Source organism: Scyliorhinus canicula, chromosome 1 (assembly GCF_902713615.1).
Source record: "Scyliorhinus canicula chromosome 1, sScyCan1.1, whole genome shotgun sequence".
Taxonomy (NCBI): Eukaryota; Metazoa; Chordata; class Chondrichthyes; order Carcharhiniformes; family Scyliorhinidae; genus Scyliorhinus; species Scyliorhinus canicula.
In genome coordinates this window covers 118,471,427-118,484,343 of record NC_052146.1, presented here as the reverse complement: position 1 = coordinate 118,484,343, position 12,917 = coordinate 118,471,427, and the positions used below count along the sequence as shown (strand labels likewise).

Here is a 12,917-nt window from a genome sequence, read left to right as displayed (position 1 = left end):
CAGTGATCAAGATGTGGCCCAATTAATTGGGGCCAAGTTTAAGGCCCTCCCAAAAGAGCACGAAGCCCCTTCGGGTATAAGAAGAAGCCACCGAGAGAGAATCGCTCTCATGGACTCGGCTCCAGAAGCGGAGAGACCCGTCCACCAGCTGCACCAGAAACAAGTACGTCCAAGGTCAACGCTCGCTGTCAGACGGACGACCTTAGCTGTTCTCCTGTATCTCTTCGAACCCAACAGCCTCAGATCCGAACGGCCATTGTTCCTCTGACTGAGTGGGCACCCAAAGTTAAGTATAGGCGTTAGCGTTAGAGATAGTTTAGTTTGTGGTATTTTGTGCATGAGTAGATATTACTGTGTGTGTAAATAAATAGTATTGACTTTGAACTAACTAACTGGTGCATTGGTTCTTTGATCAGTATTCGGGTTTGAACCTTGTGGCGGTATCGAAAGCTACCTGGCGACTCTAGAGCAAACATAATTAGGACTAAGGAAGGCGACCATATTGACGGGCATATTTATAACCAGATAAATATAGCAACACCATTTTGATGATTTGTATTGTAAACTTCCCCGCCCTTTCTTGCAATTAAAAGTTACTGTTATTTAGCAGTGGAGAGAAATAGGAAAATGTGTTCCATTGCTCCTGTGTAGCAGGTGGCAGTGATAGAAACAGCAAGCACTGGGGAATGTGTAACAACACAAAGGGAAACAAGAAAGTTGCCACTGGGGAAGCTGTAACTCTATCCAGGGAGAAAAGATGGTGTCAGTAGAGGCGGAAGACAATAGCAAAATAATACTGAGGAGGTAGCTATCTTAATTAAAAGTGAGACTAGAATTTTCTGTTGTACATTTGATTTTGGGGAGAAAATGGGAAATATTTTGAAATGTTTACAGTAAATGTGATCAAAAGTTAAGTAATCTACTTCAGAAAAGTCTTGTTCCTAAATTTCATCATCCAAAAGTTTGGCCAAGAGATTTATAGCCTCACAGGAATTGATGCAGCGTCACAATAGACTTGCAGACGCACACACCAAACTCCACAACACTCAGAAAAGACATATATCTACCCCATGATGTCTTCTTCTGGGACCCAATTCCATGGAGTAGTAAAACATCCCTGCGGACTTCACAAGGGTGTCAACTGAAAATTTCAAAACTTTGAGATTTGGTAGGTTGTTAGGCAAGAACATGCATGACAGGATGGGTAGAGATCAACCATGATCTAATTAAACGGCTGCATACACTTGAGGAGCTGAATGGCCTACTGTTCCTATGATCCTTTAAAAACGTTTTTTCTGAAATGTTATGCTGCCTTTGTTGGCCAAAGACCATGAAAAGGAGGCAATGACACAGGAATTCAAGCATGGTCACATCGCATTGGCAAGTAGATTGTAGATTCAAAGGAGAATTTGTAAATAGTTGAAGGGGAAATATTTGCAGGGCATTGGGAAAGAGAAAGGGCAAAGTGGATCTAATTGGAAAGTGCTTCAAAGAGTCAGCAAAGATACAATGGAACAAATGGTCCTTTTTTGTCATGTTTCATTCTGATTCTGTAAACTAACAATTCTGCCAAGATCCACATATAACGGAGGGGATAGGAGCTGTAAATGGACAATGAGCCATTCAATTTGAGAGGCTACGGACCTCTATATCCCAGCATTGTGAATTGTGAGGTGCTACTACACAGGACCAGAGACTCCCATAGACAGCAGCACAAAGAAAGTACCTTAACAGAGCAGAGTAAATAATTAGCCAGTGTGGTTAAAGATGGCTTTATTCATAAGCAATATGACAATGACATTAAATTAGAGAGACTTCGTCCCCAGCAGTGGGCTGTTGGGTCCATTCTTTAGTGAACATACTTCACACATAGACTATTGAAGTGTAGACTTTCCACGTGGTTATCAATAGAAAAGTTTCTTGCTTTGGTGTAAAAAATTGGTTTACAAAAATTAACAAGTTATCAGTCTTGATGTGGCTGGGAAAGAAAGATTGCAATTGGTGTAGCATTGATGAGAGGTGGTTAAGAGGAGGGCAGCAGCCAACATAGTCTCTACCTGCAATACATAGACATATTAAGTTATAATTCCATAAGGTACAGACATTATGCCCCAGTATACCGATATTAAAATCCTTGCGTTAAATACACATTCCATAAATAACTGATACAAACATGTCTGATCCAAATTTCAGCTAAACTTTTCACACTTGCCTGTTATTGTGTTAGTCACAAGCAAGTTTGTAATAATATCATGCAGTTGCAATGTTATATTTTTCCCCATAATCATGTTTTCTGAAAATCAATTTCTCACCAATTTTCCTCAGTAACTGAAATGTGTCCAAAAGAAGGTTCTGAAAATTACATACTTCACAATAACATGATTATATTCAGATTTAATGTCATTAAAATATTTTAAGTTGAAGGGTTTAGCCTCATAAAGAGACTTGTTTCAGTTTTGGGCCGAGCTGTGATCCTATCAGCTAAAGTGAATTGTGCAGACAAACATGTGAAGCACAATCGATGTAAACATTTCACTCATCACACTTTGTGAATTGATTCAAAGTAAAGCAAATTAAAACTGGAAGTCAGGAACTTATGAATCATAAACGGGGTAAGCAACCATAAAGCTACAATGGGAAATGTCAACTGTCCCCATGATCAGCATCTCATATTTACCACCTTAAACATTCACTTCCACTTACCACTGACAGTGGAGGTACTATATCCAATACACAAGCTGTGCTGCAGCAACTCACCAAGGCTCCTTTGACAGCACCTTCCAAAGCTGCCACCTCTACCGTCTAGAAGGATAAGGGCAGCAGACGCATTGGAACACCACCACCTACAAGGTACCCCCAAGCCTCACCAACCCGAATATCACCCTTCATACACTGCAACTGGGTCAAAAGCCTGGAACTTTGTAACAGTACTGGACTGCAGCGTTCAAGGTGGCAGTTCTCAAGGGCAATTAGGGTTGAAAAAATTAATATTGGCGTTGCTAGTTGCACTCACATCCCATGGAATAATTAAAGCTGCAATGGGAAATGCCAACTGCCCACATGATCAGCACCCCATATACAGCACCTTAAACATTCACTCCGTCCACCACCATCAATGGCAGCAGTGTGAGTCCCATATACAAGATTTGCTGCAGCAATGCAAACAAGCAACCCTGTTTGACTGTTTAGTGGAATCTATCAATAGGTTTACTTATAGTGGACCAACTAAATGACTAAACATTTTGAAAAGCTCTACAAAGCTTTCCTCAGTATCTGAAATTTCTAACCTCTAAAATAAGAATATAAATAAAATGGAAGACTAAATACTTTATATTTATCCAGTGATCAGTTTGGGTGTCATTTTCATATCTTCCTAAACGTCTTTACTTTAAGACCGCAGAAGTCTAGGTTTTTAAAAATATATTTAGAGTACCCAATTCTTTTTTCCAGTTCAGGGGCAATTTAGCGTTGCCAATCCACCTACCCTGCACATCTTTGGGTTGTGGGGGTGAGACCCTCACAGACACGAGGAGAATGTGCAAACTCCACACAGACAGTGACCCAGGGCCGGGATCGAACCCAGGTCCTCAGCACCATGAGACAGCAGTGCTAACCACTGTGCCACCGTGCCACCCAGAAGTCTAGGTTTTGACGGAATATTTTCTCCAGCACATTAGGAGAAATTTGAACATGTAGTTTTTAGAATTTCCTCGCTATTCTGTGTATGTAAAATAACTTTCTACAGTACATAGAACATAGAACAGTACAGCACAGAACAGGCCCTTCGGCCCTCAATGTTGTGCCGAGCCATGATCACCCTACTCAAACCCACATATCCACCCTATACCCATAACCCAACCCCCCCTTAACCTTACTTTTATTAGGACACTACGGGCAATTTAGCATGGCCAATCCACCTAACCCGCACATCTTTGGACTGTGGGAGGAAACCCACGCACACAGGGGGAGGACGTGCAGACTCCACACAGACAGTGACCCAGCCGGGAATCGAACCTGGGACCCTGGAGCTGTGAAGCATTTATGCTAACCACCATGCTACCCTGCTGCCCTTTTTTTTTTTAAATAAATATTTTTATTCTCCATTTTCACATTTTCCTCCAGAATTTACATCCCACCCACAAACAGTAAACGGTAACAAATACAAAATCAATCCCCTTAACAATAGCAACAATCCCATTCTCCCACCACCCCAAACAACACCCCACCTGTCAATATATGCATCCAATAAAACAAACCCTCCCACGGTGGAAACAAAAAACAAAGGAAAAAAAAGAAAAAAGGAGTCCAGGACCGCCCATGGTCACCATAGAGTCCATTCCCCCCCCCCCCCCCCCCCCAACACCGTCCAACCTCTGAAAGAGTGCCGTACGTGATACGTAGTCCCCCATTATACCACGCCCCGCAATACCGCGGTTCGCGATATACGACGGGGGTGCTTATGGACCCCAACTTACTTGCACTGGGACGGAGTTGGGGCAACTTCAAGTTTCCAGTCGGGGAGCGGATTATTTTTAGCAAACAAGCCTGCTGACAGCAGCGAGAGTGATGGGCTGCATTCAGGAAGGGGAACCCTTACTCACGGGCATTGGGGAGTGGGCTCAGTTTTAAAGCTTGGATGTTGACATCTGCAATCACTTGCCCTGTGGTCTCTGCTCCGCTTCGAACAGTCTGTACGCCTCCAGGCGCAGTGTTGCGAGGCTTTTTCTCTGTACTCCTTCAAAATGTGTGATGTCCAAATCCTGTTTCTCAAATTACAGAATTCCTGCCTCCACACTTCTACCCTGTGTTGTTGCTGATGATACGTTTATATGCGTTTAGTTTAAGTTTATATAGTTTAAAATTCCAAATGACTGTTCGTATGAGTTTTGAATGATAAAATGATCCGCGGTTCGGATGTAACGCGGGTGGCTGTCTTGGACTCCAACACCCGCGTTATAACGGGGGACTACTGTATTAACTTTCATATCATTGAGATGTTCAAAGCACTTTACAACCAGTGAGTTACTTCTTTCAAAATAAATTTAAAGTACTCAATCCTTTTTTTCCCAATTAAGGGGCAATTTAACGTGGCCAATCCACATACCCTGCACATCTTGTGGAGGTGAGACGCACGCAAACACGGGGAGAATGTGAAAACTCCAGATGGCCAGTGACCCAGAGCCGCAGTGAGGTACTTTTGAATTATAATCACTGTTGTATTATAAGAACCTGTCAGTAAACTTCCAAACAGCATGAGATAATCATCAGATAATCTGTTTGTGATGCTGGTAGAGGGATAAACATTGATCAAGAAATTGGGGAGAACACCCTGCTCTTCTTTGAAATTATGTCATTGGATCTATTACATCCATCTGATGGAGCAGACAAGGCCTTAGTTTAATGTTTAATTTGAAAGATGGCACTTTCAACCATACAATGATCCTCAGGAGTGTCAGCCTAGACAATGTGCCCCAAGTACCTGGAGAGGGATTCGCCAATAATGGGGCTATATCCCCATGCCCACGAGAAAACGCACGCGACTCACCCCAGACTTATCTTGAGAAAGTCCGGAGCGATTCACTTACCTGGAGGGGGCTAGCAGGGCCCCGGAGTGCTCCTCGCAGCTCCGGCTGCCAATACGGGGCCCTGCACTTCCGGTTGGGGGTCCACGCATGCGCACGGCGGGGTGTCGGCCGTCCCGCATGAAATGGCCTACCCACACCACGGACCGGCACCAAGGAGATAGGCCACCCCCCAGCTCATGCGCGCCCGTGGATCGATGGCCCCCGATCGATAGCCTGGCAGTCTTGGAGGCCCCCCTCCCCCTCCAGTGAATGATTCCCCCGTCCCCCACAAGTGCGACTGTGGACTGAGTCCATGAGAGAACCATGCCGGCGGGAACTCAGCCAGCTGCACTTGGAGAATAGCTGTGGAGGCCTCTTTCAATGGCCCCCGACAAGCGCCACGACGACCGCACGTCCGATTGGTGGTGATTCTCCAAGCGAGATTTTGGCACGGAGGCTTGGAGAACCCCGCCCCCGGAGTTCATGAGCATTTCACCCACAAGAGAGTGCTATCTGCGGAATCTTGTCTGACACCAATATAGTTCGCAGACATTTCCACAATGAATTGTTCCCAACCTGGAGAAGTGCATGTTCCGCTCACCCCAAGGCAATGTCCACTTAATCCTGAGTGACGAGTTATGAGTGTCTTTGATTTATCCCAAACTTTGAAAAACCTATAAAACTGAATATACAATGCTTCATCTCAGCAAGACCCATTCCAGAGATTTGAACACACATCCCAGGCCAGCATTTTCTCTGCAAAACTACCAAAGAATCCGGTGGAATTCTCCGTTCCTGAGACTAGGTGCTGATACCGGGGCAGGATTCACAGACCTCTACGTTTGGTTGCCCCAGAAGATGCCCGCCAAAGGGGACCCAGGCGCAGGGCGGGAATCACAGCAGGCCGCCTCCACTCCTGATGTGCCGTCTGTGGATCCACCTAGACGTAGCATTAGAGCCCGCAAGGCCACAAAATTAGACATCAGTTAAGCTGGCACGGGTGACGGGCACAGTTTAGTGTTCGGGGCTAGGGCACGTACCTGCATATATATGTTTTCATATTAAACACCTGTGCACAATGTTACAACCTGCCTTGATCCTCTGAGGGTTGGGGGTGGGATATTCTGGGCTGGTCGCAGAGGGGGTGCGGGAAGAAATTGGCAGATGTTGGGGTTGGGCTTGGCTTAGGGACTGCAGTTCAGCCAACGCTCACCACTCCGGTGGTGTCCCCCCCTGCCCTCACCCCCCCTATCCCAGGGGATTTGATGGGACCATGTGATGGAATGGCCAGCTCGCACGCAGGGATCACCCAGTGGATTGTGGAAAGTGTGGTACCGTGAGCAGGAGTCAGATGAGCATCGGAGCTCATTGGAAAGAGTTGTCATCATCCTCCAGCCTATGGACCAGACCCACTCTTACTGCCAACTCAGGGCCCACACCCAGTAGTGCGACAGGTGTATATCGTGAAGGGCGTTGCAGGAGGGGGATGGTGTGCAGGTGGGAGGCGTTGTCCGTGCCACTGCCAGTCTCCCAGCAGGTGCAGCCCCCCCCCAACGTCGGTGAAACTGGAGGCGATCAGAGCGTCCTGCATGCATTGGCCCTGGCGTACACATTGTGCGGCCTCCTGTGCCTATGTCCTGTCCATCCTCGCCCTCCCCCCGCTTCTTCCTCACTGCACCTCTCGTCCTCCCCTCGCATCTTCCTCATCGCTCCTCTGCGCAATGTTCAGGACACAGCAGGCCACCATGATGCGGGCGACTCTCCCAGTACCATGAAGGACCCCGCCCCCCCCAAAGCAGTCCAAGCACCTTAACTGCATCTTTAGGAGGCCAAAGCACCGCTCAATCATGCCCTTAGTCGCTGCATGGGCATCATTGTAGTGGGTCTCCACGTCGGTTTGTGGCCTCCGGATAGTATTCATCAGCCATGACCCTAGTGGGTAACCCCTGTCGCCCAGGAACCAATCACCCAGCTGGGGGTGCACTTCAAAGAGGCTGGGAATCATTGAATGTACCAGGATTAAGGCGTTGTGCACACTGCCCGGGTATCGGGCGCAGACATGCATGATGCACATCTAATGGTCACACACCAGCTGCCGAACATTGGTTTGTGAAGAGTGGCCTGTCATTTACAGGTGCTCGTCGGGCGACATGCATCCCGATCATCCCCTGTACTCGGCGATAGCGGTGATAGCATCCTGGGTGGGCTCGGTCAACTTTGAAGTGGATGTAATTTGCCAACTGGGCACATAGGGCCACCGTTACGGCGCGGATGCACCCGTGCACTGAGATCCCTGACAGGTCCCCACTCGACACCTGAAAGGAGCCATGGCGTAGACGTTCAGGGCAACCGTCACCTTGACAACCACCAGGAGCAGGTGGCCTCCCCCATTCCTCCACCGTGCCAGGTGTGCCATGATCTGGCAGATATGCGGCTCTGTCCCCCTGGTCAACCGGTGTCTTTGACGGCATGCCCGGTCCGTTAGGTCCTTGAATGACAGCCACTGCCTGTACACGCGAGGCCTCATGCAGCGGTTCCTTTGCTCCTCCTTCTTCAGCCTGTTAAAATGGCCAGCTCTCTATTCTCAGCGATTGCCTTCTGTTCCTCTGGGGCATGCTCCGCTGCTGCAGATTCATCCTCCTCGAGCAGCTCCGGCACGTACAGCCGCAGTGCATCCCCCAGGGCTGTGGTGACGAGCAGGAAGGCCAGCATTGCTGGTTGTATTTCAATAGGGAGGCACAGTAGCATAGTGGGTAGCACTGTTGCTTCACAGCTCCAGGGTCCCAGGTTTGATTCCCGACTTGAGCCACTGTCTGTGTGGAGTCTGCACGTTCACCCTGTGTGGATTTCCTCCGGTGCTCCGGTTTCTTCCCACAAGTCCCGAAAGACGTGCTGTTAGGACATTCTGAATTCTCCCTCAGTGTACCCGAACAGGCGCTGGAATTTGGCGACTCGGGGCTTTTCACAGTAACTGCATTGCAGTGTTAATGTAAGCCTGCTTGTGACAATAATCCTTCTTTTTTTTTTATAAATTTAGATTACCCAATTATTTTTTCCAATTAAGGGGCAATTTAGCGTGGCCAATCCACCTACTCTGCACATTTTTAGGTTGTGGGGGCGAAACCCACGCAGACACGGGGAGAATGTGCAAACTCCACACGGACAGTGACCCAGAGCCGGGATCGAACCTGGGACCTCAGCGCCGTGAGGCGGTTGTGCTAACCACTAGGCCACCGTGCTGCCCCCGCTTGTGACAATAATAAAGATTATTATTATATGCATTGTCTGCAGGGGGTGAAAGGCCGACATGCTAGTATGGTACATACCCCCATGTCCGACCAGGTCCACCGGGCTACACGGTGGCCTCGGTTGGCACTGCGGTCCCTGCTCCCTCCTTCATGTCCCCCATCCCCCGCATCCCTGGCGCCGATGCCCAGCAGTGTGGGGGCCTCTGTCCCTGCTCCCGGGGTACTGTCGGCTGGCGCTGTCCTTGCCAGTGGTACACTCCGTAGCCCCTATCTGCACCCCCCCCCCCCCTCACCCCCCGGAGGGACTACTGTGGGCATTGCGCATGGATGGGTTGCATGCTGCCCTGGCGGAGCATGGTGACAAGTTTTTTTTGGAAATGTTTTTTATTGCGTTTTCATATTTTATATCCAACAAATTACAAATTATTAGAAAAAAAAATACGCAAAAATTAACATGTATATTTACAGGCAAGCATCTTCATAATAACAACTGTGTCCAGCCTCTTTAACCGGCCTACATATTTTACATTCCCCAATATGGCCGAGGCACATGTTTATAGGCATTTATTTACAATTTGGTTTTGAACCTTAGCTTGCCATCAGACTGTCACTTGCGGCTTTGTCCTTCCTTTTTTTTTGGAATAATTTTTATTCAAGTTTTCAACAACAAATTTTATCACAACAGAGAAAAACAGTAACCCCTCCCCTCCAATACAAAAACAATAAATTAACAAGAAAAATAAATAAGCATAAAACCATGAGTACAAACCCCCATAACGAACCCGTAGCCCTCCCCCCCCGGCTACCTTCCCCCGATTCCCGTCCATGTCTCCCCGATTCCTGGCCACCCGACTATTCTTCCTCTTGTTCGCTGGCCACAAAAAAGGGCCCGGAACAATTGCATGAATGGCTCCCACGTTCTGTGGAAGCCGTCGTCTGACCCTCGGATGGCGAATTTGATTTTCTCCATTTGGAGAGATTCCAAGAGGTCGGACAGCCAGTCTGCAGCTCTGGGTGGTGCTGCTGACCGCCAGCCAAACAGGATTCTAGGGGGGGCGATCAGGGAGGCAAAGGCAAGGGCGTCCGCCCTCCTCCCCAGGAATAGATCTGGCTGGTCTGAAACCCCGAAGACCGCCACTATCGTGCATGGCTCCACCCTCACCCCTACCACTTTGGACATAGCCTCGAAGAAGGCTGTCCAGTACTCCACAAGTCTGGGGCAAGACCAGAACATGTGGGCGTGGTTGGCCGGGCCTCTTTGGCACCGTTCACATCTGTCCTCCACCTCCTGGAAGAACTTACTCATACGGTTTCTTGTTAAGTGGGCTCTATGTACCACTTTTAGCTGCGTCAGGCTGAGCCTTGCGCACGTGGAGGTGGAGTTGACCCTATGCAGTGCTTCGCTCCAGAGTCCCCACCCTATCTCAATCCCCAGGTCATCCTCCCATTTCTTTCTAGTTGCATCCAGTACGGTGTCAGCCCTTTCTACCAGTCGGTCATACATGTCGCTACAGTTCCCTTTATCTAGAATACTTGCGTCCAGTACGTCTTCCAGTAGTGTCTGTTGTGGCGGTTGTGGGTACATCCTTGTCTCCTTTCGTAAGAAGTTTTTGAGCTGCAGATACCGTAGCTCATACCCCTGGCTAGCCGAAATTTCTGTCAGTTCGTCCAGTGTTGCGATCCTGCCGTCCGTGTATAGGTCCCTGACTGTCAGTGTCCCTCCGTCCTGCCTCCACCTTTTGAAGGTGGCGTCAGTCAGTGCTGGTGTGAACCTATGGTTGTTGCAGATGGGAGCCTTGTCCGACATTTTGGTCAGGCCAAATTGCTGCCGCAGTTGGTTCCAGGATTGGAGGGTGGCTGTCACCACTGGGCTGCTGGAATGTTTTTTGGGTGGGGATGGGAGTGCTGCCGTGGCGAGGGCCCGGAGGGAGGTCCCCATGCAGGAGGCCTCCTCCGCACGCACCCACTCGGCCTCTGGCTCCTGGATCCATCCTCTTACTCGCTCGGCTGTTGCCGCCCAGTGGTAGAATTGTAGATTTGGGAGGGCTAGCCCTCCCCTGGATTTTGTTTTTTGTAGGACCTTCTTTGGGATCCTAGCATTTTTACCCCCCATACGAACGCCATGATTAGTTTGTCCAGCGCTTTGAAATAGGCCTTGGGAATGTAGATCGGAATAGATCTAAACAGGAAGAGGAACCTGGGCAGTACGTTCATTTTGATCGTCTGAACTCTCCCCGCGAGGGAGAGCGGGAGTGTGTTCCATCTTTGCAGGTCCTTTTTTACTTCCTCCGTCAGACTGGTGAGGTTCCATTTGTGGACCCCTTTCCAGCCATGGGCTATTTAGATCCCCAGGTAGCGGAATTTGTGTCGGGCTTGTTTAAACGGCAGCCCCTTTAGTGCTGCCCCAACCCCTTGCAGGTGTACTGGGAAGATCTCGCTTTTGCTCATGTTGAGTTTGTAGCCCGAGAAGGCTCCAAACTCTTTCAGGAGCGCAATGATTCCGTCCATGCTGCTCTGTGGGTCCGAGATGTAGAGGAGCAGGTCATCTGCATAGAGTGAGACTCTGTGCTCTCTGCCTCCCCTTCGGATCCCCCTCCAATTTTTTGCTGCCCTGAGCGTGATTGCTAGCGGTTCGATTGCTAATGCGAACAGCAGCGGGGACAGTGGGCATCCTTGTCTGGTGCCCCTGTGCAGCTGGAAGTATTGGGAGTTGGTATTGTTGGTCCGTACGCTCGCCATGGGAGCGTTGTATAGGAGCTTTACCCAAGTGGTGAACCCTGTTCCAAGCCCGAACCGCTCCAGTACATCTGAGGTATTTCCATTCGACTCTGTCAAAGGCCTTTTCTGCGTCCAGGGAGACGATCACCTCTTGTGTTCTCTCCCCGGAGGGGGTCATTATCACGTTCAGCAGGTGCCTGATGTTCGAGGTAAGCTGTCTACCTTTGACGAAGCCCGTCTGGTCCTCTGCGACCACTTCGGGTACATAGTCTTCTAGCCTTTTGGCTAGGATTTTGGCGTCTGCGTTCAGCAGAGAGATGGGTCTGTATGACCCACATTCCGTTGGGTCTTTGTCTTTCTTAGGTATCAGCGAGATTGAGGCCTGTGCTAACGTGGGTGGCAGTGTGCCCATAGCTAGCGAGTCTGTGAACATCTCCTGCAGGTGCGGGGCCAGCACTGTTACAAATTTTTTGTAGAAGTCCACCGGGAATCCGTCCGGTCCCGGCACCTTCCCCGTCTGCATGGAGCTAATGCTGTCCATGATCTCTCCCAGTGCTAGTGGTGCTTCCAGGTCCCGTTTTCTGCCCTATCCCACGACTGGTATGTCCAGTCCATCAAGGAACCGGTTCATCCCAGCCTTCCCCGTTGGGGGCTCTGAGGTGTACAGCTCTTGGTAGAAGGCCTTGAAGGTTTTGTTAACTCTCTCTGGTTCTGTTTCCAACGTGCCTCCGGTACCCCTGATTTGCGCAATTTCTCTGGTGGCTGCCTGCTTTCTCAGCTGGTGTGCAACAGGCAGCTGGCTTTGTCTCCGTGTTCGTACAGGGTCCCGCGCGCCTGGCGGAGTTGGTGCACTGCTTTCCTGGTGGAGAGCAGGTCAAAGTTCCTTTGTAGTTCTTTCTTCTCCGCCAGGAGCTCTACGGTCGGGGCCTCGGAGTATTTACGGTCTACCTCCAGAATGGAGTCGACCAGCTTCTGCCTAGCCACCCTTTCCTCCCTATCTCTTTGCGCTTTGAAGGCAATGATTTCCCCTCTTTGTACGGCCTTAAGCGCATCCCAGAACGTGGAGAGTGAGACTTCCCCGTTTTGGTTGTTCTCCGTGTACTCTGCTATGGCCCGCGCTATCCTTTCGCTGAAGGGCATGGTGCCAAATTGGGGGGATGTGTTATGGTGGAGGATGGGGGCACCCATACAGCCGGTGTCACTCAGCAGAACCAGGGGAATCGAGGCCCAAGGTGGGTGGTTAGTGGGGTGGCTGCCTTGCAGACCGTTGCAATGGTGATCCGTGCTTGGACACCGCCCCAGTCACACGGTGGGGGGGTCACTCAACCCGACGGCTCTTCCCTGGTCACCACCCCCTACCCTGGGCCCTTGCAGGGTCTCATCCCCC

General features: G+C 49.5%; 1 protein-coding gene across 1 annotated transcript in view; it reads right to left on the bottom strand.

Annotated features, from left to right (window-relative positions):
* Positions 1-1,756: 1,756 nt before the first annotated feature.
* pdik1l (PDLIM1 interacting kinase 1 like) overlaps positions 1,757-12,917 on the bottom strand; it is a 60,794-nt gene continuing 49,633 nt past the window's right edge. Inside the window, exon 3 of the mRNA XM_038798751.1 lies at positions 1,757-2,057. Coding sequence (XP_038654679.1) covers positions 2,054-2,057 — 4 coding nt within the window. The 3' untranslated portion in view covers positions 1,757-2,053. The remainder of the gene's footprint in view (positions 2,058-12,917) is intronic.